At 52.2% G+C, this 25801-nt stretch overlaps 7 protein-coding genes across 7 annotated transcripts; 2 read left to right on the top strand and 5 right to left on the bottom strand.

Annotated features, from left to right (window-relative positions):
* Positions 1-146: 146 nt before the first annotated feature.
* Positions 147-2054, bottom strand: Z519_02973 (uncharacterized protein; the record flags this gene model as incomplete). Its single annotated transcript, XM_016760726.1, has 4 exons — positions 147-701; positions 757-1102; positions 1152-1806; positions 1868-2054. The coding sequence occupies 4 exons, from the start codon at positions 2052-2054 to the stop codon at positions 147-149; spliced, it is 1743 nt and encodes a 580-aa protein (XP_016622576.1).
* A 641-nt stretch (positions 2055-2695) lies between these two features.
* On the bottom strand, positions 2696-4443 carry Z519_02974 (T-complex protein 1 subunit epsilon; the record flags this gene model as incomplete). Its single annotated transcript, XM_016760727.1, has 3 exons — positions 2696-2749; positions 2803-2882; positions 2931-4443. The coding sequence occupies 3 exons, from the start codon at positions 4441-4443 to the stop codon at positions 2696-2698; spliced, it is 1647 nt and encodes a 548-aa protein (XP_016622577.1).
* Positions 4444-7032: 2589 nt separating this feature from the next.
* On the top strand, positions 7033-7990 carry Z519_02975 (uncharacterized protein; the record flags this gene model as incomplete). The annotated part of the gene is made up of 3 exons (XM_016760728.1): positions 7033-7048; positions 7151-7529; positions 7606-7990. The coding sequence occupies 3 exons, from the start codon at positions 7033-7035 to the stop codon at positions 7988-7990; spliced, it is 780 nt and encodes a 259-aa protein (XP_016622578.1).
* A 622-nt stretch (positions 7991-8612) lies between these two features.
* Positions 8613-11657, bottom strand: Z519_02976 (uncharacterized protein; the record flags this gene model as incomplete). The annotated part of the gene is made up of 1 exon (XM_016760729.1): positions 8613-11657. The coding sequence occupies one exon, from the start codon at positions 11655-11657 to the stop codon at positions 8613-8615; it is 3045 nt and encodes a 1014-aa protein (XP_016622579.1).
* Positions 11658-12548: 891 nt separating this feature from the next.
* Positions 12549-13116, top strand: Z519_02977 (uncharacterized protein; the record flags this gene model as incomplete). The annotated part of the gene is made up of 2 exons (XM_016760730.1): positions 12549-12661; positions 12816-13116. The coding sequence occupies 2 exons, from the start codon at positions 12549-12551 to the stop codon at positions 13114-13116; spliced, it is 414 nt and encodes a 137-aa protein (XP_016622580.1).
* Positions 13117-14490: 1374 nt separating this feature from the next.
* Positions 14491-16832, bottom strand: Z519_02978 (uncharacterized protein; the record flags this gene model as incomplete). Its single annotated transcript, XM_016760731.1, has 6 exons — positions 14491-15227; positions 15297-15485; positions 15549-16169; positions 16229-16349; positions 16435-16694; positions 16793-16832. The coding sequence occupies 6 exons, from the start codon at positions 16830-16832 to the stop codon at positions 14491-14493; spliced, it is 1968 nt and encodes a 655-aa protein (XP_016622581.1).
* Positions 16833-17945: 1113 nt separating this feature from the next.
* Z519_02979 (uncharacterized protein) lies at positions 17946-20758 on the bottom strand (the record flags this gene model as incomplete). The annotated part of the gene is made up of 4 exons (XM_016760732.1): positions 17946-18047; positions 18099-18533; positions 18585-19862; positions 19955-20758. The coding sequence occupies 4 exons, from the start codon at positions 20756-20758 to the stop codon at positions 17946-17948; spliced, it is 2619 nt and encodes an 872-aa protein (XP_016622582.1).
* Positions 20759-25801: the final 5043 nt, after the last annotated feature.

Below are 25801 nucleotides of genomic sequence, written 5' to 3' on the forward strand. Positions count from 1 at the left end.
GAAGGTCCATATTATATACATGGCGTTTGACGTGGACAGTCAGCCTTGTGTGAAACCCCCAATAGCCCTGAAAACATTACACCTACTATTACACACCTCCCCGTCTACCTACCTACCTATCTCACCACTCTCATTGCAGCGTGTATCTATAGTGTACATATCAAAGACACGAGGTGCATAGACCTAACAACTCCTGGCTCCTTCTCCTCCTCGGTCTCCTGCGCCTGCTCCTGCTGCTGGTGCAGACACACGTTCGAATCCCTCACCTCTTCCATGACACTCCGGACCTTCGTCCACACGTGGTATGCGCCCTCGTCGCGAGCACCAGCGAGCCAGAGGAAGCTGCACACGAGGGCTCGCAGGTGGACAAAGTCTACCACCTCCAATGTCGCAGAGCATGTTGCCACGAGATGGATGAAGAAGGCTTCGTCGTCGTCGCAGTTCTTGGAAGCGAGAGCGCCGAGGACCGCAATCCACAAGAGGAACGCCTCCCCGCGACCCGCCAGCATGGGTCCATTGCACGTCGCCATCGAAGGAGGACACGGGCGGTCCTCAACCTCGTTTCTCAACTGCTTAGCTAGAACGCGCAAGGGTCTTGGCCTGGCGACAGGGTAAATGACGCCGTAGCTGAAAATCATAGCAGCGAGACGGCAGAGTTCTTCCTCTCGATTCTCGTACCGGGGTAATCGGAGCAGGCGGTACTGGACGAGATTGCGATAGACGTTCGTTTCCCAGGCCACCCCCGGACGAGGACACCAGGTCGTTGGCAGCAGCATCACCGTCACCGCCACCGCCACCGCCGCCCTCAGACGCACCACCCGATTCTGCCGCGATCCTCTCTAGCTCTCGGCAGTACATTCTCATGTCGAGGAGCAGGTCCTTGAAATCAACGTCGTGGATGGTGGGAAATGCCTCGTCAAGTCTCTCGCGGGGCGGTCGGATCATCTTGACATGGTTCTCGAGCACGTGCTGGTAGAGGTGGCAGAGGGTAAAATTGGGGCGACACAGCGATAAGCTTGCCTGTAGGATGTCTGTGGACTGGATCTGTTCCGCAACACCAGGCGTCGAGATGTTGTAGACCACCTCGCGCAGCCACAAGGCACTGGACCGCGAGCACGTGAGACAGGGTCCAGCGAAAGTGGGAGAAATACTGGATCCAACCGAGTGATCGCAGCGGAGGATCGAAGCCTCCAAAGCAGTGGTCTCCTCCACCTACCTCGTGCGCAGCGATGCGAGGGTCAGTGTCGCGTATCGTGAGGGCAAGGACTGCAAAAATCACAGAGTCCGTGACTTGGTCCTGGTCGATATGCTCGCGAATGCTCTGAACTGCCCTAGCTTGGCAGGCGAACATGACCGCGTCGTTGGCAATGGCGGTATGAGGCAGGTGCATCGACATGGCCAATGCGGCGGTCCAGACAAATGAGTTGAGCAACAGATGATCGACCATGCTCAGGTGAAAGAAGGCTGAGGTTAAGGACTCGTTGGTCTTGAGGCTGTAATGCTTGAACGAGGGCCAGAGGATCGTGCGGGCGTAATGGTGGTCTCTCCGTATCCCATGGTTCGCAAGTAGCACCGCACATCCCTGTACTGGGGAGGTGATTTGCTGAAGCTCTGTCTGAGAGCGCAGGGTAACCTGGCCAAATGTGTTATTGGGAAGCAGAGCATCTCCTCCAGACGCCGTTTGCTTGACGTTGCCTTTTTGATCCGCTGTAGGTACCACTTTCCGAGGCGCAAGCGAGACTGGCTTTTGTAGCCTGCAGGCAGCTGATGCCCTTTTGGCCTGTCGTTCTGCTGCTCTCCTGCGGCCTAGAAAGGCGACATTGAGTCAGGAGGCAGCATCGTCAGGGAAAGATTCACATAACCGTACGATATGAACGCTGGTTCAAACGATTCTGGATCCTTCTCCTGGCTCTCGCGTCAGACAAACCGGCCCAGTCGTCATCTTCCCTTCTTGTTTCTGTGGGCAGCCTCCTTTCGAAGACGACCCGGGACGGTGGAGTCTCCATTTGCATCTTTTGATGTCCGTCTGTTGCCCTTGTTCGAGCTCTTGTCATTTTGCGAGGAGATTCTCGCCAGGCCCATTCCTACCTGAGACAGCACTTGAATCCGAGCCCCAAAAAGGCCGTAAATACGCAGCCCTTCCAACACGCGGACTCGGTGATTGCGGTAAGAGATGATGTTCCCGGCCACGTTATTTGCCAAGCAGACATGCCGGCAGCTTACCTGTGAAGAACCAATCAACATTGCTATTATTCACCGGCCCCATCTGCAGCCTTGCATGAGTCGGGCCTTCTGTAGTTCCTGTCGATCCATGTTGATCATACAACTGGAGTCGCCCATTGCATCAACATGCTCGATTCGCGGGCAGATGACGCAAGATAGCCTACTAATAGGTATAAGCAAGGTCGGCCTCGGGAACCTTGTTCAAGGCAGTACTCGAGACAGCACTTTTGTGAGGACGAATAGCGGATTTCGGTAAAAGAGGATCAAGTCGGCGCTCTCGACAGGTGTCTTGCGGCGGAGATTGTTAGCAGACGATAAATCATCGATGGCAAACTAGTGACAATCACGGCTTTTCATTTTTCTATCCGATCTGCCAACGGGTATCATTTTGCACACTCTTTCGAATCATGTCTTCATGCAGGCTTTTGCCGCGAACGCCCTTAAATGCTGAGGCTATGGCGCTGGAACAAGTCTAGAAGTCGTTATCGTCGCTTCCCGCTACAATCACGTTGTTGATTTTCAGGACCTTTTTGGGATATGTGAGCTAAAGGGAGAAACCGACACGACGACGAGACTTACCATTCGACACAGCTGGGTTGCAAGGAGCAACTGCGATCGCTTTCCAATTAGGGGGTCGATGACAAAATTGGCCCGCATATCTTCCAGGAGTCAGTAAAGCTCGATGCTAGCAATAAAGGAGAACATACCATTGTTTCCAGTTCCCATGCAATCGACGCCCAGCCTAGAGTTCTGTTCCTTGATCTGCCGCGACTTCACTTCGGCCAGCGTCTCAATCGGACTCAGACCAGAATTCTCTGCCAGAGCCATCGGAATCGCGTCCAAAGCGTCGGCAAACGCTCTCATAGCATACTGTTCTAAACCCGGCGATTTCGAGGCAGCATCCTCGACAGCGATAGAACAAGCAATTTCAGCAGCACCGCCACCGTAGACAACTCTGTTGTCTCTGACGAGGTTGCGAACAACGCAAAGAGCGTCATGAAGAGATCTCTTCGCCTCATCAATGATCATCTTGTTGCTGCCCCTTACGAACACCGTGACAGCTCGAGTATTGGCGCACTCTTCAATGACCAGCATCTTTTCTCGAGTGGTACCAAAAGTCATTTCTCGGACCACGCCAGCCTGACCTAGTTTCTCCCTGCTCAGGTCCTCGAATCGCGGCACGATTCGACCGTTGGTAGCAATCGCTATCAGTTCGATTTCGGGGCCGCCGACCCACCGTACCGCCGGAAGCTTGTTTTGAAGAAGTAGATGGTTTGCCTCGTCATCGAAACCCCATTGACAAATAACAAGATTTGCCCCAGTAGCTTTGATCATGTCGATCATCTCGACGAATTTGTTCTTCTCGTACTGCTGCAGCTTCCTGAATTCCTCCACCGTGGATATATCGAGCTTATGCTTGGTCTTTGGTTTGGGCGGTTCAAAGGCACATGTCAGGATGGCCAGTTTGGCGTCCCTCACTTCACTCGGCATCTGCGGATGGGAAAAGTCTTTGTCGATGATGACTCCCTTGACCAGTAAAGAGTCCTCGATTGAACCACCTGCTTTGCCGTCAACCTTTATGAGCTCGAAATCGACATCTTTTCGCTCGAGGTCGGCAACGGACATGACGGCATCGACTGCGATCTTCGCGAACTGGTCATGGGACTTGCTGACAATTTTGCTTCCGAGACTGGTTTTGGCAACCTTAATCAGATTTTCTTGCTTTTCGCGACTAAAGGCGATTTCATCACTGATTTTGTCTAGATGTGCGACAGCAATCTCGCAAGCCTGGTCGAAGCCGTCGGCAATGCGAATGGGATGGATACCTTTGTCGATGAGATCTGCGGCCTGATCGAGGAGAGCAGCAGCCAGGACAACGACACCGGTTGTACCATCACCAATCTCTTCATCTTGTGACTTTGAAAGTTCAACCATAAGCTTGGCGATAGGATGTGTTATTTCCATCTCTGACATGATTGTGCGGCCATCGTTTGATATCTGAATGTCCCCATCTGGGGATATGAGGATCTTGTCGAGACCCCGCGGGCCTAATGAGGTTCTGACAATGTTTGCGATCGTGCGGGCTGCAACGATGTGTTGCTTGACAGCCTCTATACCATGTGTTCTCTTCTTCTTTCCCTGGTCTCGGACGACAATGAAAGGTCTTCCCGTCTCGTCCTTCAGGACTTGAGCCTGAGACAGGTCCAACTGCATCGCCATGATGAGTGTGTTTCCAAGTTCAGCCGCAGTCGCTCTCCTCCTAACGTGAGTCGCAATTTCCTTTTTCCTTGATGGTGGGTGTGAATGTGGTGTGAGTTGGTGGCTGCGGATTGTGCAGAGTTTGACTGCGGAGAGAGGCGATGCAGTGAGGGACCTGCTGCTATTTACTCGTTCTCAGGTCTTTCCCATGCAGATCCTACTCAACGCAGACAATGACGACCGAATTCGTGTTCTCTGAAGTGTGATGGCTAACTGGCTGCGGAACTGGTTCGATAGTGGCACCAGGTGGTGAACTTGGTTCTCGAAATTTGGAGACATGCCTGTCCCGCTGCTCTTGCCATTGCCAAGGAGAGTCTACCTTTTTCTGGAAATATAGTCACGCTGCCCTACCAAAACCCTGTCTCGCTACCTAGCGAGCTAGCCTCGATGAAGTTTACCCGGTACAGCCTAGTTCACCCCGACCTTAGTGCAGTAGTGTCACGTTTCACCGAGTTTATTTAACTATATCTTGAACACTATTCAACCTCGAAGGATTTCAGGAAACAGTCGTGATTCGAGATTAAGTATACATCAAATAAGCGTGAGAAGGCCATGATGAGACTCAAAATAGAGTTTGTTAACAGGCACCTGGCTAAATGACATGCTCTTTAAGGACGTGTTTCCTAGTTGCCCCGAATCCAGGATGTCAAGTCAGCGCTGGACGATGCCGCCTCATGGGACTGAAATTCCATGTTGCTGACGATGAAATGGACTGGACATTTATTAGCATCTCTTTGGAAATCGTACCAATTGCTTACCAAAGTCGAAAACACAGGCGGTGCAGAACACGTGCAAGCCCAGTTCAACCACTGCTGGACCCACGGCTAGTTTCCTGATCGACACAGATATTTCCCCCTCTCCCGACCCTAGAATGTGCGGATTCATCTTCCTCTTGCACGTTCCTCCGACACTGAAGAGGTGCGAGGTTGAGAGGCTCTAATCATCAATGGAATCCTTCACCTTGACTGGTCGCAAGGGTTAGAGCATTCAGTGTTCAGTCAAGATGAGGACTCCTGCAGTTTAAGAATGAAATAGTGAAGGCTGGACTATTTATCAACAACAAATTCGTCCCAACTCATAGCTCTTCGACTCTGGACGTCCACCATCCGTACTCGGGCGAAGTTCAGTACAGGCCCAATACAGTTCTATAACGTCCTTCGCAGCAATCGCTCATCCAATGCAAAGACCCTCAACGACAAATCCAGGCAGGATCCGTTTCATGCATCATGCTGTTCGCGTGTCGGGTGCAAGTAGGCAATTCTGTGCCCCTGTAAACCGACCTTGCGTCTTTGATGTTGGCATCGGAACAGGGATTTGGGCGATCGATGCTGCAGACGTACACCCCGACGCCGCAGTCATCGGAAGAACTTGCTAGAGTCTAATTGAACCGGATTCTGTATTTCCAAATCCCCAGTTGGAGATTGAGGATGCAGATGAGCAATGGATGCTTCCGTAAGAGTTCGACCTTTTTCATTGTCGCGTCATGAACGATGCGTCTTTGTAATACTGGCCTCATTTCTACCGAGAAGCTTCCACCGCCTGGGTGGGCCGATGATGGAAGCAGTCAATAGAATCAGCCTCAAAGGCCACTGTGACCCTGGCTGCGTCATGTAGCAGATGCGTTATGCAGGCTTCACGGATATCACAAGTCTTAATTTCAAGTTGGGGAAAGTTGGTATGCTCGGATATATGAGTGGAATGGACGGTTTCCGTGATTTAAGTGTAAAGGCTTTCACCCAGACATTGGGCTGGACGGTCGAGGAGTTGGAAGTCTTGCGTACCGAGTGTGAGCGGGTGTTGAGGCACAAGGATATCCGTGGTAACCGGCTCATGTGAATTCGCAATCCACCTGTCTTGGACTGGTACTTGCATCCACCGCAATGCTGCTATATCATGGACAGAAGTCTCTTCGACCTTGATGTTTACCTGAAGGAACTCCTAGTCCAAGCCTGTTACGGCTCTCGAATCAGTGCCGGTCACACAACATGGCGCGAAGAGCTTCAGCTGAAGTGGATCCTTCCGTACCTATCTCGTTATGAAGGTATGCGTCGACGACAAGGAAAACGCAGTACACTATGCCCCGCAAACGGAAACAATAACAGCTGGAAAAGCTGATACATGGAGTGGCATTACATGGACTTGGATTTGGTCAGTCCTTTCGCCCAAATTGGATGGCGTAATTGTTATGAAACCCAAAGGTCAAGTGAGCGATGAGCGATGAGTTGACGTGACAAAGTCAACGGCGGCCATCATTACTCGGTAGACTGCCAAGATGGCCACTAGCGCCAATTTTGAATCGGCGGGTCTGAGTGGGTTCCACGTGAGCTTGAGGTCCATGCCCATTATGTACTTGTACAAGTACGTGTAGGTCCGAGTCGCTTTCTCCGCGTTCTGCTCCCAGCCACAGAATATTAATGTCGCATCGCGTTGCCGAGTCTAGATAATTTCCTGCCTCACTTCACAACACTTGCATTGCATCACAAGCTTCCCGATGCGATAACTAACTTTCAATCTTCCTCTGTTTCCGCGGCAGCCGCGCAACAGTCCAGAATGCCTCACGGTTTTGGTAAGTTTTGCCATTTGCTCCGCGCTGACCTTTGGCCTCTCAACTTCACCGAGTCATCCACTATCGTACACCATCTCGACCAGTTACTGATCCCCTCTGCAGAAGACATTGACGACTCAGATGACATCTTCCACGAGCCTGAGCAAGAAAGCGACACGGAAGCAAAGAAACAGCTCAATGGGGAATTGAAAGACAAAGCTGATGAAGAAGCACCCAAAGAGGAGGTGCCACTTGCTCCTAAAGACACGGGTCATGAGTTGAAGGGTGATGTGAATGGTAGCACAAGAGGAGATGACGATCCTGGAAATGATGACGGTTTTGGAGAAGATGACGATGAGGAGGGCGGAGAGGATGGCGAGGAGTACTCCGTCGAGACAATTCGCGATCACAAATTCGCCAAGGGCCAAACGCTCTACTTGATCAAATGGCAAGGTTACGGTGAAGAGGAGAACACCTGGGAACCTGAAGATCACTTGATACCGTAGGTCTGATAACCGCGTCTACATCGAAATGGTGTCGGGGTCGAAAACACATCTAACACAGCATTCACTTTCTAGACATTCTCGCGCAATCCTCAAAGAGTACCACAAGAAGATAGGTGGGAAGCCAGTCCCACCTCCTGCTAGGATAAAGTCAAAGCACAAGTTGCGCGAAACCCCTTCTTCCGAAGAGCGCCGTGCCTCGAAGCGTCGGAAACGCAACGAAGATGTTTCGGCTAGCCCCGCTGAGGAAACTACCGAAGAATCCTGGCTTCCTGAAGGGGAAGACTGGGAGGATCAGGTCGCCAGTGTCGAGATGGTGGAGCAAGACGACAACGGACTATTGCACGCCTACATCAAGTTCACAAATGGCAGGCGGACAAGAGTCGGCATGGACAAGATCTACAGACACTGCCCCAGACCAATGCTCAGGTTCTATGAAGGTCACCTGAGGTTCAAGTAAGAAAGGGCATACCGAGGACTGGGGCGCAGCTATGCTGAGAAACAAACTCGGTTACAGTAAGTCAACGATAAAGAAATGGTCTTCTCGCACCTGCAGGTTACTTTCCACACTCTTACTCAACAGATCAAGGCACCTTGGAAAGCTCATTCCGTTTTGATTACCCGAAAATTTGACGATTTGTCTTTGGCGTATGGGGCTGGAATGGTGCGGCAGCCCCAGGGAAGGAAAGGTTTGGAGTTCGTTCGATCGAGGCCGCCATTGTCTTGCGGCGGACTAGGTTCTCGGGAATGACTGAGGGACGAACAATGAGAATTGAGCGCCTCTCTCTTGAAAATATGGAATGGAGCTCGCAAACAAAAACAGGAGGACAAGAGGATTGCATCCATGAATGCGGACGACAGAGCGAGAGACGACCAGATTCACCTTTAGGCAAGAGCAGGGAAGCAAGCGCTTGCAAGCATTGGGTGGCAAGCTAACTAAGCCACATAGGTTACAACGAGCTGTATGTGTATTAATCTGTTGTTTCCATTCACCTCGTTCCTTATACTTTGGCATCATATTTTGTCAACTCCGACAACGGCTCGCTCAGCTGTGTGTTCTGTGGGACCTCAAGGTCCCTCCGTCACCCCTCGACAAACTCCTCCAAAAAAACAAAGCGAGCATCACATATGTCGCGCCCATGTTTCGTCAACACCTTTTTGACATCACTTTCGTTCGGGCTTAGGAGGAGCGAGTCGTCTGTCTCAGTCCATACGCCGCGCATAGCCTTGGGGAGGAGACCCTCCATATCCAAGTCAGCTTCTGCTGGAACGGGGGACCTCCCAACGCCGTTGGAGCGGCTCTGCCTTCGCGGCTCGTTCGTCGCCTGACGACGGCTTTCCAGCATGATGTCCACAACCTCGCTTGCAAGTCCGAAATCGAAGCTGGTAGCCTCGATGGCCTTGAACAACACAGGTTCCAGATTGGGGACATGTGGGTGCAGGTCACGCTGAAGGGCGAGCCAATCGTCCGTTTCGTGGCCATCCAGTTCGGCGGAGGAGGCTTCTCTCTGTCCTTGTTCTATCGTCCGTTCTTCAACTTCTTTCCCCTTGCCCTTGACATTTTCAGAGGGACCGGACATGTCTTCAGCGCCAGGTGATGATCCTAATTCCACATCAACGGAGCCAAAGAGCACGAGAGGAGGACGGAGAAGGCTTTGGTCTTCTATCTTGACCTGGACTTCCAGGGAATCCGGACTTTGGTCAGGTTGACCTTCTTCTCTAAACATCGTTGTCTCCGTGCCGATATCTTCGTCGTTAGGCATCACAGATAGATCAATACCAATCGCCTCAAGTCCCCCTGGTGGTTCGGGGACCTCGAAAGCCAAGTCAAGCTCGTCGTTGATATCTTTGAGCCGGTCGATCAGCACCTGCGAGGCGATTACGCCATCCGACGATTGAGGCTGTTCTTCTGGTCCTGTCTCATATTCCTGGATAGACTCCGGGGCAGTTTCGAAGTTTTCAGATGCCTGAGGATTGTTTGGGGGATTTAAGCCGCTGAGATCTGCATCCACACCTAACTCTGGACCATTATTTTGTTGCTGCTCCTCCTCGACGTCATGTTCTGGCACAAAGAGTGGCAAATCATCACGGTAGCTGCGTGAAGGCTTTCGCGGGTTAGACAGGGTGGTAAGACGCGAGAGCTGATCATCTTCTTTTGAGTCTTTTGAGGCAAGAGTATGGGCTTGGCCATGTACCAGATTCTCAGAACCGATTGAGGGGTGTGGTGGAACATTCCTGCCTCCTGGTCCATCTTGCTGTTGCTTCTGCTCGTCTTTTGGGGGAGCTGGGAACGCCGAAGCAGTCTTTGTCGCTGTGTATTTCTCAGCCTGAGTCGAGTGTCGCATTTGCGCGTCGCCCTCCTTCGACTGGGCTTCTCCCATTTCTGCAGTCAGACCCTGCGACGGAGCAGTTTGAATTTGATTCTCCCCCTCAAGGCTGTAGTCCAGAGTCTGACTCTGAGTGCCTGACCTGTTCGACTCCTGCGTGGACTCCGATGGGGTACCCCTTCCAGCACGCCTCTTCCTCGACTCGTTAGGTTCAGGTGGGCGATTGAGGGCAGGACGTTGCATTTGAAGTGAAGGAGACGCGAGGCGCGGAGACTGCTGAGAATCGTCTCCGCGAACAGGCCTGGAAGAGCCAACACTGCATTCTGGAGTAAACAGAGGCTTCTGCCTTGCACGGCTTGCGAGACTGGAGTCTGGGGTAAGCATTATTTGCGCGACAGAATCTTTTCGAGCAGCTATAACGTGGGGTGATCTTGCATTTGTTCTGGATTGTTCGTTTTCGTCTGTATTCAAATTGTTTTCTTCAGTGGACCAAGTCGCCGAGGGCCTGTGATGGCCATATTGTCTCACAAACTCCGCGCATTCATAGCAGATGAGTTTGCCTCCTTCATCATGTCGCCATTTGACAGTTTCGACCGTAAAACAGTTCGTACATTGATAGTCTTCCTGGGTTTCAGCTGTATGCGATATTGATCGATCTCCTTCCTGAGAGTCGAGCATCTCAGATGCACCAGCAATTTGTTCATCTGCTTCCCTAGACAAATAGGGAGCAACTTCTGACACGGGTAACTTATTGTTTTTGCAGTAGTCAGGGATAACTCTTGAGACATAGAAATGCTTCCACTGTGCAGGCGTGCGGGTACCACCACGGTGCTCAGCCACTTCCTCCCACGGCGCGTCGAAATCATTGAACTCCCCACCGACATACAACGCAGCCAACTCGTAAAGCTCGTCGTACTCTTTCTTGGTAAATGATCCATACGGGGCCGACTGGGCTTCCCTTGAAGATTGCGCCTGTTCGCCATCGTTTTGCATAACACCAAGGTGTTTGGGGTTCTCACCAGCAGGTGATATGGTGCGGCTTGCTTCCTCATGTGGAACAGCGATTTTAGACGGCGTTCGGTCTGTAATTCCGTCGACTCTGGCTGTTGTGGATCGATTTTGTTCGCCCTCGTGTTCGGCTCTTTGTGCCTCCCCGTCATCGTGCAATTCTCGCCGTCGCTTCTTCTTTTGTAATGAATGCGACGACGGCGTTGCCGGTGTGGCCGCACGAAGTTCTCCAGAGACAACGGCAATGCTGACATCACTTTTCTGGAATTGAGTATGTTTTATCCATCTATCGCGCCAGCTCTGGAATGTATGTCTCGGGTTCGCCTCTTCCATCTGCTTGTAAATCTCATTTCCTTTCCAGGCTCCTCCACGGTCAATGAATGGCTTCATCCAATCCCACAGGAACCGATCATCCTCCGGGGTGAAGGGTGTCCTTCCCGACTTGGGTGCCGTGAGGGTACTGCCGACAGGTCTCGAGACTCTTGAAGGAGCTCCGACAGCATGATCGGCGAGATTCTCAAGTCGACCATTGCGGAGGGAGAGCTCAACATATCTGTACGAGTATGTTCCTGGCGCATTGTTCTTCTTGAGATGGTCTACCAGTCTGACGTCGGCATCGGTGTCTCTGTTGACAATGACGGCGCCGTTAAGTCGAGCATTTTGGATCATGCGCTGCCGCTGAGGGATGACGTGAGAGAACCATAACCTTTGGCCCGCGAACAGATTCGAGTGAGGTTGATCGTCATCATCACGCGTGCGCGGCACATCTTGATACACAATGTGGCCTGACATTTGCGGTCGGCTGGTGAGGATGAGGGGTTGCGGCAGCGCTATCGTTGCATTTGGTCGGTGCAGGTGGTGTGCAGTTGTTTACTGATGATCGAAGTCAACAAAGAGGCCCTGTCACTCTCTCCGCACTTTGAGTCTGTCCGCGACCTGCCCGCACGAAACCACGTGACATTCTCGGGCTCATCTCGCTCGGTACCCCCAGATTTGCTACCTACGGAGTACATACATACCCTGGACTTGAACGAGATACGGAATACGTCCCACAACCCAAAGGCCGACCAAGAAAGGCAAATCTGCCCCGAGAGGAGGCGAACACAGGGCGGAATTGAGCGCGACATCAACGAGAGCCCCGAAGAGGTGGGAGGAAGACGGCAAGTTATCGGAAGCGGGCTGACAGGTTTGGGGCATCAAGTCCCTGCAAGTCCCGCCATGCTGGACCTTATTATCAGCTGGCCTCCGATTCGTGTGCCGAATTGTACAGATTGTATGGCATTGTGTGTTGTGGCTCCACCATTTGCACCATCTGCTTGGGGTCGCTGGGCCCTGCGGCGCTGCCTGCGACTTTCTGTCTGTTTCTCGGCTGCTGCTACTGCTGCTGGGTGACTGCTTTCCCGACCGACAGTTTGGCAACTTCTCTTTCACAAAATCAATTAATACATTCTCTCCCTTCACCTCCACCCTTGCTGCTCCCTGCTCCCTGTTCGCTGCTCGCTGCTCGCTGCTCGCTGCTCCCGAATCCTTACTCCCTGCGCAATCCTCGCTTGTACACCTGCTTCCCACCTCCACCGAGTTGAGCGTTGTCCTGTCTTCCTGCTCTACCTCTTCTCAATTAGAAGAAGCCATCGTCCTCATCTCACCCAACCCTCCCTCGGTCCCAACCACAACTTAGCAGCCATGTCTCAAGAACTCACGTACGCCGAGGTGTCCAAGCACAACACCAAAAAAGATCTCTACGTTGTCATCCACGACAAGGTCTACAATGCCTCCACTTTCATCGATGAGCATCCGTATGTGCTGTCGTGTTTCCAATATTCCCCGATAGATTCTGTCTTCCCCCACTGGCGGTGGCCCCACATTGCCATTGACATTTGACAATTCTTCCCCCTTCCATTCTCCAGCACTGGTGTGATCGTAACTGACCACCGTGCGTTCTCGATCTAGTGGCGGTGAAGAAGTCCTTCTTGACGTGGGAGGCCAAGACGCAACCGAGGCTTTCGAAGATGTCGGCCACTCAGACGAAGCCCGTGAAATCCTCGACGGCCTCAAAGTCGGAACCCTGAAGCGCGTGCCTGGTGACCCAGCCCCCAAGGTTGGTGCCACGGACAAGATTGCTGCTGGTCCGGGTGGAAGAAACGGGGAGGCTGGCACCGGTATGGGCGTTGCCATGTATGCTGTTCTCTTGATTGGTGCGGCGTTAGCATATTTCGGATACACATACATGCAAACCCAAGACAAGAAATAGATGGCATCCATGCGTGTGAAGGGATTGCTGGCGGCGAACATCTAGGGTTACTGGAACGGTTGCAGAATCAAGAACATGTCAGCCTTCGATTTCGTTTCTGGGATCTGCACATTTACAGAAGGTGGCTGCAATGTTTTGTGCACAAAAGAGCTGCGCAAGGCGTTGCAAATCTACTTGGGCCAGAAGACCCCTTCTACACCTTTTTGCTCAGCTGTGAATACACAAGGATAAATATCAGATCAAGCTACTTCGACTTCACCCTACTCGAGAAAGCTATCCATCCAGCTCAGTCAACCATTCTGGAAATATCCGCTTACGGCGCAGACCGGGGGTTTCTCTGCTCGGCCTTCTGGTGTAGGGGAAGGTTTGAGCCGAATCAGATGTTCTCTGCTTACTACAGTAATAGATCTAAGTATTGGGTCCGGCTTTCTGTAGTTGAAAGGGCTGTTGAAATTTTGAAAGGTTGCTCCTGTTCACGTTGGCACCCTTCCCTTCGTTCCTTTTTCTCAAGAGATTCAGACCCATTTTGCTTCTGGACTCGTCGTTTTGCATTAGACATTCCCTCTAACCGATCATCTACGATACGAATCCCAGTTCCTGACTACATTGTCGCGGCAAGCAGGCAGGACATATGTCGTCTACGACCGACCACTAATTCGAGTTTGCGCTTGAAGCTCAATTTCATGTTAAGATCAAGTACAATTTCATTCGACTGCTACATCAACATCGACTTCCATCCCACGGCTGAACCGGGCTGACCTGAGCTGAAGCGGAGCCAGGCGGGAGTTCAATGGCCACAAAAAGTGATGGGATTTTGTTCTTCGGTCGTCATGGAGGGTTCAACCACGTCGTCGTCGTTGGCAGTGTGTGTTGTGCAGGGCCTTCTTTTCACCCAAGATTTTGCACCACCATCATGTCGCAGCACCACAACCCCAACCATGCAATGCCATGCAACGCCATGCTCCTCTCCCCCTTCCTGATTCCCTCCAGATTCCCCTTCTTGGTACCCTTAGCGTCAGCCGCAAACCGGACCCGAAGGCTCCACGTTCAACTTCCAATACACAAATTTCCATTACCATTGTGATGTGAATGCCTCAAGCCCGGGGGAAAGCATTTGATGACATTGCTTCGACAGAAAATTCCAAGTCATGCATACAAGGAAAGGGGCCACGAATGGAGGAAGGGACTGAGGCAGGTAAAGTTCTGCATGCATCTCCCAGGATTGTACATCATGATTCTCCCTAGTTCATGCCGACATCATATGGAGTATTGTTTCCTTTGCCTGCCCTTTGACTTCCTCAATGCGATTCATCAGGTGGCCATTTCCTCGCTTCATCTCATTCTTTCTTGTCAAAGTCCTCTTCGTCCACCGTCTTACCGGTAATAACTCGTTGGCCTCTGACTATATGCTTGATACTGCGGATTCGCTGGCGCCTGTGTAGGCGAAAACACTGGATATGCCGAGCTCTGTGCCAGCGGTGTAATGGGTCTCTGTGTGGGATCGCCAGGGACTGGAGGTGGGACGTGACTTGGGGCCGGAGGTGGAGAAGTAACGGGCGGCACTGGATAATCGTATGACGCGGGTGGTTGAGATGGTGGATATTGTGTCGGCGGAGGTTGCGAGGGCGGCTGCTGTCCCTGAGGCATTCCTTGTGGTGGCGGATATGTCTGTGGAGGCCCCGAAGGAGGCTGTGATGTTGGTGGCAGATGTTGATGGCTATGCAGATCATCGGTGGAGTAGTTTGAAGGCGAATAATCTTTCCCTTCATCTCCATAGTGTAGCTGGGCTACATTTGGTGGTTGAGTGACTGGGTACGTTTGGTGTCCCGGTCGAGCAGAACCATCGCTGGGAGGAGGGTACGCCGCGTAAGGGTCCGAAGGTTGAGGGTGTGATTGGCGACGGAGTGGTCCTTGAGCTGAATTCGGGTAGGAGGGATAGCCATCAGGGAGTTGAGAAGGGGGAGGCTGAGGCTGATTTGAAGGAGTCTGGCTTAGAGGCGGTGGCGAGGCCACCGGATACGGAGGCTGAAAGCCTGCTGGTGGTGGTTGTTGTTGTTGTTGTTGTTGCTGGTTTGAGGCGTAGGGTGTGGCATTATTCGGTGGTTGGCCATCTGACATCACCGATGTTTAGATCTCGTCCCCGAAAAGTTCGTCCCGAGCGAGGATTGTTCAGAACTCACCAGGCGTGTAATATCTTTGAGGTGGGTAACCCTGCTGGACAGGTGGGCCACCTCCTCCAGGGCCGTATCCGTACGCTGCAGGACCAGGGCGAGCGTATTGTGCGGCGGACTGAGCCATGGATGACTCCAAAAGCGCTTCGTAATCGCGTCGTGCTTTGATGAATTTCTCGTTGAGTTGCTGGAAATCATCTAGACGAGCCAAAAATTAGCAATTCATTGCACGATGACAGACCCTCCTCGATCTGAATTTACCTTTCTTCTGTGTATATTTCCCAATCAACTCAATTAGCTTCGGCCGTATTGCCAATGTACTGTGGTACAACTCCGTAATCTCCTCGTTGTCGCGCACGTTCATATCCCCCGTGCTCGTGCTCAAAAGGGCGAGCAGTTTCTCGACATTTTTCATCTGCCCAAATACCTCTGCCTCCATTTGTGCTTCTTTCTGCAGTTCCTCGGGAGTGGGATCTTGTAGCTTCTCGACATAGTTGAGGGGGAATATGCCGGTTTGGCCGCGTAAAGAGCCTTTCCACCAATCTTTATAAACAGATTCGAGCACAGCTATCACATCGCCCTTGCGAAACTGTAATTCGCCGGGTTCAGAGGGTTGGAAGTCGAAGAGCGCTCGTACTCGTGAGACGGTTGCGGCAGTTGTACCTGAGGGCACGGGGTGATGCTCTGCCTGTTGCGAACTCGCACCTGATGGCTGGGCCGCTAATTCCGCTGGACCGCCAGAGGGTTGGCTCGAGGGACCGGCGGCGGATTTGTCTTGTATTGAGAGTTTGAGGGCCATTTGCAATTCTTCTTCTTCTCTCCGCCTGTCCCATTCCGTGATTGCGCTTTTGACGGGGGCCTGAGGGGGTTGAAGGTTGGGATCTAGGCATCTCGGTCAATCATTCTGGAGTATCGCGCTGTAAACCGCAGTCCGAACTCACTCTGGGCTTTCAATCTCATATAAGCCTGCTCCATGATGCCCAATTCGGTATTGCTCGAGAAATCTTTGGTCCAGGCCTCCATTCTTTCCACTATCTTGGATTTGACTTGTTGGTGCGTATTCTAGAGTGTCTTCATCAGCAATATGCCTCGTCGCACGACACAGCCACATCCTGGATCATCCAGATGGAAACAAAGGACCACCCACACGGTCATTCGCCAACCTCAACAAAGCCTCCGTAAAACTCCGGCTTGCTAGCTCCCTGTGCATCTGAATGCCGCAATTCTGTGACAGGGCATTGGCAAGCTCCAGGGTGTAGAGTTGAACATTGGCATTGCGATGCGCGAGCCTTTTGATCATGGCAGCCACCACATCTTTGCTGCCGCTATCGCTAGACGAGACTCTGTCGCAGACGTCGAGGATGTATTCCCAGTTCTCGGAGGTCAGGTTTTCGTCGGTTGCTTTGGCTATATAGGACACGGGCGAGAAAACAAGGGTTAGTACAAGTATACAGTGTGAGACAGCTGTGAAGCGAAGTGCGGTGCGCTCAAGATCCCAAGCTTACCAACGGCGTCGTCGAATGCATTCTGTTGTGCCCGGAACATGGCGGGCAGAGGAGCTTAATTGATCGAACCAAGGCTTTCAAAGAATAGAGATCAAGAGTCAAACCAGACGCAGAAAGTTATGGCACGAAGAGCAGGCTCGCGATGGAAGCACGACTTGTCTTCGGCCTAGATGCGGCGCAGCCTAATTCCAGTGTCAGTGGGCACGAACTGACCCCCAGCCTGCTCCAGCTTTTAGCGGCCATCGAATCTCGGTGACGCACAGCGTCGGGTGGCGGGTGAAAGGTGGAGTATCCGCCGCACAAGCCACTGCAGTCTGCGCGCCATGGTGCGTATGACAGGCAGTACCGGAGTACCACAGTACAAACACCGTACGAATTGTATTATGGACTACGGAGTACTTGGTACCTAGCTCTCGGTGGCTCGCTAGCTACATGTGCAAAAAAATACTTGCTACTCCGGAGAGGTATGCATCGCTGCTATCCAGCGAGCAGGTACGTGTAGAAAGAACAACCCATCACACCACACAAAATGGAAGCTCTTTATTTCGAGGAGCTCTCTCGTCTACATGGCTCATCTCTTGCCTTGCTGTTACACGTGGAGGTCAAAATTCCTTGCTCATCCTCGGCGCTTTTTAGACCTCCACACACTATCGTCCGGGAATCTCATAGCCACCAGACGGGCCTGAGCCCATTCATTGCCCATAACCGATAACCCATAACCCATGGCCTATTGCATTGCCCATATTCCATCAAACTCCTTTGCCCTCTCATCTGATCATAATGTTTTCCTCGGAATCGTAACGGAAACAGCAAGCTCATCGCTTACGGAGAACGCTGCTCGAAAAAAAAAAAAAACGAATACCCATAAGTCGACGTGGGCGAGAATCGGCGGCCGCCGTGTCGGAAAAAAACCCCCAAGAGGTTCTGTTGCAGTGCGTCTAATAAGTCGCCTCTTCTCAATTCTTGTTCTGCCAGCCGACAATGCATGTTGAAAGATGCAAATGAGCATATAACACTTCGGCCCAAGGGGCCGAGAGCATATTTTGCTGATCGTGTCGTCGCGTTTGTCCAAAACGCAGGCAAGTCGGAGAAGGGCTCATCTCAATCACACGTGGTCACAAGAATTGTACAAAAATCAGACCACCACAACCATTTAAGTGCCTCTATTGGCCTTCTCTGCAGCTCTGCTTTCTTTCGCGGACTGAACGAGAGGAGCTAGGCTGGAAAGCGGGGCACAATTATGCATGAATGGATGCTGTTTTTCCATGTTAGAGGCATCGACACGGTAACATGGGAGATGGCTTACATGTAGCAGGTCGTGAGCACTTGCTCGCTTCTCAGGTTCAACTTTCAGGGCGAAATAGAGGAAGTCTCGGAAGACCGGCGACAGATTTTGCTCGTCCTTGATACGTGGTGTACCGTACTTAGCGATCAAGTACAAGGCCCGCAGCGGTGACTCGGTCAGATATGGCGGTTCTCCCTCGATCATCTCGATCGCCATGATACCCAAACTCCAGATGTCGACTTTTCGACCGTATTCTTTTCTGGTCACAACCTCTGGAGCCATCCAATACGGGGTTCCTACCATTGTTGTGCGCTTGTTGTGAGCATCATTGATTTGGGCACAGAAGCCAAAATCTGTGAGCTTGATGTCACCTCGTTCCGAAAGGAGAATGTTGTCAGACTTGATGTCTCGGTGTATCACATTTTTAGAATGCAGGTGTTGTAAGCCGTAGAGCGTCTGAGACAGTCAGCAGTGGATCGTGGCGCCGATATCCGAAGAAATACTAACCTCTCTACACACCGCAGCAATTTGACCTTCGCTCATGACATTGAACGTCACCACATCGGTCAAGCTGCCGCCTTGCATGTATTCCATGACAACCCACAGGTCTCCCTCGTGCAGATAGCTGTCGATAAAGTTGACAATGTTCTTATGCTTACTGTCCTTCATCACAATAATCTCGTTGATAATCAGGTCTTTCTTTGGTTGTTGTTCTAGGTTCATCTGCTTGATGGCGACACATCTCTTTGTGCCATTTTCGAAGGCTGTATAGACACCGCCAGAGGCACCTTGTCCAATTTTGTTAAGATTGCTGTACTTTGTAGTGGGATCACCGGGAGTGCATATTGCTCGTAACCTCGCGGTGACATCCACGATGTTGCTTTGCTGTCGCTTCTGTCGCGCCCGAGGCACCGCAGCTACCTGCGGAGTACCCTCAAGGGCTGGTGAAGCTGCCACAGCAGCAAACTGCGCTTGTGGAATGCCGGGGCTGATGTGTTGAGGCAAGATCTTTGGGGGAACTTCGGGGGCACCTTGCGCCACTTGACGCTGACTTCGACTTCGATCTAGTTGTTTATCCTGGATAGCTTGTTGTGCCAGAAGCATTGCCTGTTCTTGCTGCTGTTGATACTGAGCCGGAGACTGGATTGCCGGCTGAGTGCGCGGAGGTGTCGCAGCCGGTCCTTTCGAACCGGAACGACTCCGAGCTTCTTCTTGAGGAATTGATGGTGTGTTAGGCAGAGAGGCTGGTGGAGGCTGCGGTTTCGGCGGGTCCTGAACTGGCCGTAGCGGAAGGTCTCGGCTCAGAGGAGGTGGTGGTGCAGGCCGAGAGGGTGCCATATCTCGCAGATTCTGTACAGGGGGCTTGGGAGCAGGTCGATTGGGCATCATCAGCAGCGGCGACTGACTTTGCTTCATACTTGCCATCGCGCTAGCGGGAGGACCTTTCGGTACGGGTGGCGGCGCGCGAGGATTCTCAAAGCTACCCTCATGATTCTGAGGAAACCGAGGACTTGCTGGGGGCGAGATTATACCCGCCATGGGAGAGTACGATGCGGCACTGGACCCGATGATTGGCGTCACCGGACTCTGATAGCTGCTGTTGCTACTTTGGGGAGAGTCGGAGAGTTTGGCATGGTCGAATTTCTGCCAAACCCCATCGTCATTGCCGCCCAAGTTGTTCTTGTAGGTCTCGACAATGTTGACCATCATCTGCGGATTCTGGTCTTGCTCAGTCTTGGTGATGCCGCTGTCGGATAGGATCCTCTGCCAGTCCGCAGGTAGTCCCTGTTGGAAATGTATCAGCCTTCACGCTCAATAGTGGGGTCATTCCGATGAATAGATCAACAGATGATCGGTCCAACCCGTCAACAACTTACCGTAAACTGCCCTGTCTGGTTGTCGTAGCCGACGTGTATCATGTGGAGAGGATTTTCTGGGGCCGAGATCTTGATGGTTTTCGGAGAACCCAGCATGTTATTGACGAAGCTGGAGAAGCCGCTCTTCTTGCGAAAAGGCCCGGCTGGTTTTGTGTGGCCGTCCCCTGAGAAGCGCTTAGGACTAAGCGTGCCATTTTCTGATTTAGGAGGTGTGACTTCCATCATTGCCACCATTCCAGGTCCGAAGGTCTGTGAGTTCCGTAGTGGATGAGTTCGTAGGTCAGGGCTTGTATGGGTCTGGGTCAACGGTGGGGGATACGGTGATTGAACACCCGCATTCTGATTTTCGTTCATGCTAGTGGCTTGAAAAGAAGATAAAAGGCCCGAGGCGTCAAACGGCGCACCGATCAAATCCTTGTGACGGTCATCTGAATTCTGGGGCGTGAGGGGGAAGTGTTGCGGTGCTGGGTAGCCGTTGACAGACGATGCGAAGGCGTTGACGGAGGGGACGATGGGGGAGGGTGCGCCACTGCTGTGGTCAAGCGAGGACGTGGAAGAAGCGAACGCGCTGGACTGAGTTCTCTGATGGAAATCGCGAGACGAGAGTGAAGTGTTGTGACTGCGCGGGTATGGAGACGGAGCTGACGGGGCCCGTTGAAGTGCGGTAGACGACTGTTGTTTGCGTACAGAGCCCTTGGAGGGGAAGGCAGAGGGAGGAGGATTTTTAGTGAGAGTATTTCGACGTCGCTTGGAAGAGGTGAAGGTGGCCAAGGTGGAAGATGTCGTGGTATGGACGTTGTCCATGGTTCAAGGTCAACCTGGAACGTGAAGGTTGGCAGGTGCGAGGTGCAAGGTGCAAGGTGCAAGTGCCACTGGAGTGTGTGGACTGAGTGGGCTGTGGACTGCAGACTTGCGGACGGTCCGCAGGCTGCGCAACTGGCAGTTGGAGCAAACCAGTTGGCTGCGCGGGTGCGTGGGTGCGTGGGTGCCAGGCGGGCAGCCCAGGCAGCCAACGCCGCTAATGGTGCTAATGGTGCTGATGGTGCTAGGTAATGCTCAGCACCCAGTGCCCTCTTTGTATCTGGCGTCAGGCTTTCAAGCCTTCAAGCTCCAGCCTTCAGGCTCCAGCTTCCAGCTCACACTTAGTCCTTGTGAATCAGGGCGAGAAATCACGCAAAAGCACCAATGGGTGCCTCTTGTTTCTGGTATTTCTCTCCTTTCTCTCGTTCTTTTTCCCAACAAGGACAAGCGACAGGCGCGCAACAACCAGTCAGTCACCACTCACCACCCACCGGAGACCAAGACAAGCCACAGCAGCAGCCCTTCGAGAGCCCTTCACTTGCAGGTTTGGGGGCAGCCGTGAATGGGCATGGTATGGAGCACGGAGCACAAGTGAGAGGATCAAGAGAAGGGCTATATACGCAAATACACGGGGATTGACGCAGCTTTGAGTCTGTACGGACTGTTACTGTGTTTCTACTCGATATCCACCCACGCGCAGCAAGCAGCAGAGCATCGCCAGCGGTAAGAAGCGCGCACAACCACATCAAATCGTCAAAAAGCCAAATTCCGCCCAACAGGAACGCGCCGAACGGGAGAGAATGTATATTTAGTTACATTTCATATCTGCTTGGTTGCTTCATCAGCCAACGGTTTGCCCACAGGCTACTCCGTAACTGGGTGGACGGACGATCATGTTTTCCTTGAACGGATACTCACACCAGCTCTCTCGATACCCCAGGTAAGGTATTCCCCATTCTACACCCAACGAGGGCTCCGTGTTCGTGGTGAAAGTGAAGCCGGAAATCATGTTCATCGCGGTCAGATTTCGGCCCAAACCAGTTGGCAACCAACAAACCATCAAGCCAGCAACCCTCACCGTCCCAAACATCCGTCCCTCTGTATGCGTTCATCCTTGGTCAATCTCCATCCCCCACTTTGGTTCTGCCAGCAATCGATAAAGGCACTGGATCATATCGATATCCCGGGGCATAGCAATTTCCCGGGCCCTGTTACGCGCACGCCGCACAATCCACACGGCATTTTCCACTGCTCAGAGTCCAGAATTCAGCAGCCCAACCCTGCACTGCCACCTCCACGTGGTCCGTTGAACATGCCCACCATCAAGAAACCCAACAAGTCAACGGTTTCGGATCGACAATAATATTGAACCATTGACCCAATAGTCGAAACTCTCCTTTCGTCCTCTGAGCCCTAGGTAGGTATGCCAGGATAAAGCTGGAAGAACAACCTAATATGCACATATGCTTGCTCGTTGGTTGCTATCCTGAAACAGGCCAGGCCCGATTGTCACAAGACAGTCAGGCATTGCCTGCTGGTGTGAGCCACGCTGGCAGCCACCATGTCGACGGTGCACTTCCGGAACGTTTTATCTGCTGCATCCGCTGCGACCTCAATTCGACTGCTGGATGCGCACTTTCCTGAAGAGTAGCTCCGTTGATGTGGCTGGCGATTTGCCCAGAATTGTGCGTGTATCAAATTCAAGATAAATTCACCTTCGTCGCCTGTGTAATTGGCTTACAATCTGCGGCCCGCTCCTGAACTAAGTTTTCGTTATAACCGACTGGATGTCACTGTGCCAATAATGCTGCTACTGAACCCTTCAAACAATGCTTGCCAAAGTTCAATGCAGCTTATCGACTTTGCTACGCGACTTGGACCTGTCTCATCACCCGACGATTCCGCGCACCATCTCGAACAAACTGACCGAGTTACCAGCTTGCATGGAGTTCCTCCAAGGGGTATCAAACTTTGCTCCAGCACTCAAATACGGGTTCCGACCGGCCTTTCTCGCTAGTTGCCGTGCTTTGCTCTCTTTGTTATTCCTCTGTGAGGTATTCCGTTTTAAATCTAAGATTTGTGTCGCAATTTATTTGCGTTCAAGTCTTCGCCTGTTTCGAGATCGGCTACAGACTCCATGACCCTGGCGGAATTCCGTTCCCTGTCGCCAGGAAGAGAATGCGGACATAGCCCCCCGCATAGTTGACCACAAATCGGAGGACCATGGAGGTCAACTTGACTGCGCTCCTGACCGTCGGGGTGGAGGGGAACCGGCGCTATCGAGGTGGACAGACACCGATCCTATCCGGGACATGTCAGGACAAATTGCCACCTTGGCCATCGAGGCACGACCGTTCCGTCCGTCAAGAGCAGTTGTCGCTGTAGTTGTCGCAGCATGGGAAGTTATGTTTTGCAGAGGTTGGTGCCGCCAAAGCCTATGTAGTAGTTGTCGAGGTCGCCGTCCCCGACAACTCAGCTCTCAATGTCCTAATATTCCACGTCGTTGAGACCCGCACGTGAGCAGCGCCAGCTCCGGCGGTGGGCGTGGTGGCCAGCAGCCTCTTCAGTGGCGGGCCCATTGGCAGCGCATCATTCGATCTTGGATTCGCCTCAAGCCTTTGTGCCTACATGCATTCCAGGAGTAACCCAACGTCAGGCGAGGGGCGAGGAGCATTACCATGTGTGATAACTCAACCGAGCTGCACATCCAATGCTGCATGACACAACTAATGGTTTCATAGGAATCTGTACTATCGAGGAGCGAGAGGACCCATGAATTGATCCTGTGTGAAACGATTGCTCGAGGTTCCTGGCCAATACTATGTCACGTCTCTTCCGTCCTTCTCTCCCAAGGGTGGTTATCGTGACATTATCCAGCCACTCACCCTCTCGTCGTCGAGATTCCAGAGTCAGCCGTGTTCAACCTCCAAATTCCCGATGCACTTCTGGTGTCACTTTAATTTTGTCCACCAAGAGGCTTGTGAGGAATTAGATTACCTAGGGCATACCCAAAAACAATGCACTTGTGCTCGACGTAATAGCCAATGGGAAGCCCGTACTTTGATCCCTTAGAATGGCGAAGCAGAAGGAGATCGATTTCACTTCGTGCGCCTCGGAAAGCGCTGATTCAGTATCAACGATTCTGCCACTGGAATTTGCTGTCGGGCCTGCTACAACGGAAGCGGCCCAAAAGCACATTCGACAGTGGTATGCGACGCACCCAGAAATCTTTCATGGGCACAAGATGTTGCAGAACATGCAATGAAGCATGCTGGTTCGCAAAAATTGTCCTTTTGACGCCTTGTCATTTCGTTACAGGGGAGGAGAAATGGTCCAAAAGTTGATAAAATGCCTTTGTCACTCGGCTTAGTGCCACCTTGCACTCAAGAGACAAGTATCGATTCCAAGTGGCCCGCGATGTTCCATAGCATATTGATTGGGCTTGGACAAGGACTGCTTGCATTTCATAGGGGGGAGTCACCCTGACCCTGCGACTTTAACAAGCGCCCGCCGACCCACCCTCCGCTCACTCTTCTCAGTTTCTCCTTCACCCTGAGGGTCGATTGACATCTAGTTCTGCCTTACCTAGCCGTGCTAGTGAGAAACCACCTTCCCTCCCTCTGCAACGTCCTTCGGGGTTCTCTCTGACGGAGGACAAAATGGCATCCAATCCAGGTCGCGGCTGACTGGTTGCGGAATCATACAATCCTCCCCACTCGGCTGCTCCCTAATTTCCTATTCTCCTCTCTTCACGACCTTGGAGACCCCGAACATCCTTATCCTTCCATCTCCTGCTGACGCCGCCTGCCCTGCTCTATCAGAGGTGGACAAAGAAATACGACGGACAAAATATGGGTTTAAGCTAAGGTCAATAGGTTCCAAAGAGGTGCGCATATTGAAACCGACCAAGTCCGCAGCAGACAGAAATATATCTCCAAGAAGAAGCACCACGATCGGACCGATATTTAGCTGGACCTAGGTTCCACAGCAAACACTGCCACATCTACCGGCAGATCCACAGACGGACTCGAACCGGTTATTCGACACCTGCAGGCAGTACACCGAGCTCTGGGGACCAGGAACCATCAGGCGCTAAGGATGAAATTTCTCCTCACCAACCATTCCTCGGTTCGGTATGCTCCTCCAGAATTGTGGCTAGTCCTCTGGCAGGTCTTCGGTTTATTCTGCTCTTTGTAGAACAACTATTCTGAATGACGGGAGCCCCTTAGAACTTGCCCTCATTCTTCATTTCATGCCGGGTTATTTAGCCGGGCTCCAAAATCTGTTAGGAGAACATTCCTTGGATATGTCTCCGTCTCTGTTCCCCTGTCCTGGAGACATCAGAAAGACGAGGAGAATTCTGATCCGAAGCGACGGACCGTCCTGGGAATATTTGCCGCGTATATCAGACTTTCCAGGACACATACTGTGTTTGGTTAAGAATAGGCTCTCGAAAGCCCCTACCCCGTATTGCCCGTACTAGTGGGTAATTAGCGGGGCAATCAAGTTCTAAGCTCAGGCCAATGTTGCTTGGCAATGCTTCTTTCCCCAAGTTTCCGCCCGCCCTAACACAAGCTGGGAGTTGCTGGACCCTACTAAACAGCCGAGAGATGCAAGCAGAGCAAGTGCTTACTATGTCCAAGCAATCGCAGGGGACCATCTGTGTGCAGCGTATAGTGACAGGTTCTGGCCCTGCTGCGAGGGTTTCGAAACGGGCCTAAATAGGAAACTGTCGGACATGTAATGCAGAGGCGCTGTGGCCGAGAAGACGAGAACGCCCAACCTGCAGCAAGCCTCTATTACCTAGCTCTTTACTGTCGATACCTGCATTGTATAGGGGACACACACAATCCCTTCGTGAGTGGCGTATAAGATGCTTAAGCTCTTTAGTGTGATCGATCGTCGAGCGGTGCCAATTTGCCTCCACTGAGGGTTAACATGGTCGCCGCCCAGTTGGATCCTCCTGCTGGAGGTCGAAAATCTTCTGTCGAGGTATGGAACCGCCGTACAGAGTACCCCTCCTTTTCGGGAAAAGCTCCATGGCCG

The sequence above is a fragment of the Cladophialophora bantiana genome, assembly GCF_000835475.1.
Source record: "Cladophialophora bantiana CBS 173.52 unplaced genomic scaffold supercont1.4, whole genome shotgun sequence".
Classification (NCBI taxonomy): domain Eukaryota; kingdom Fungi; phylum Ascomycota; class Eurotiomycetes; order Chaetothyriales; family Herpotrichiellaceae; genus Cladophialophora; species Cladophialophora bantiana.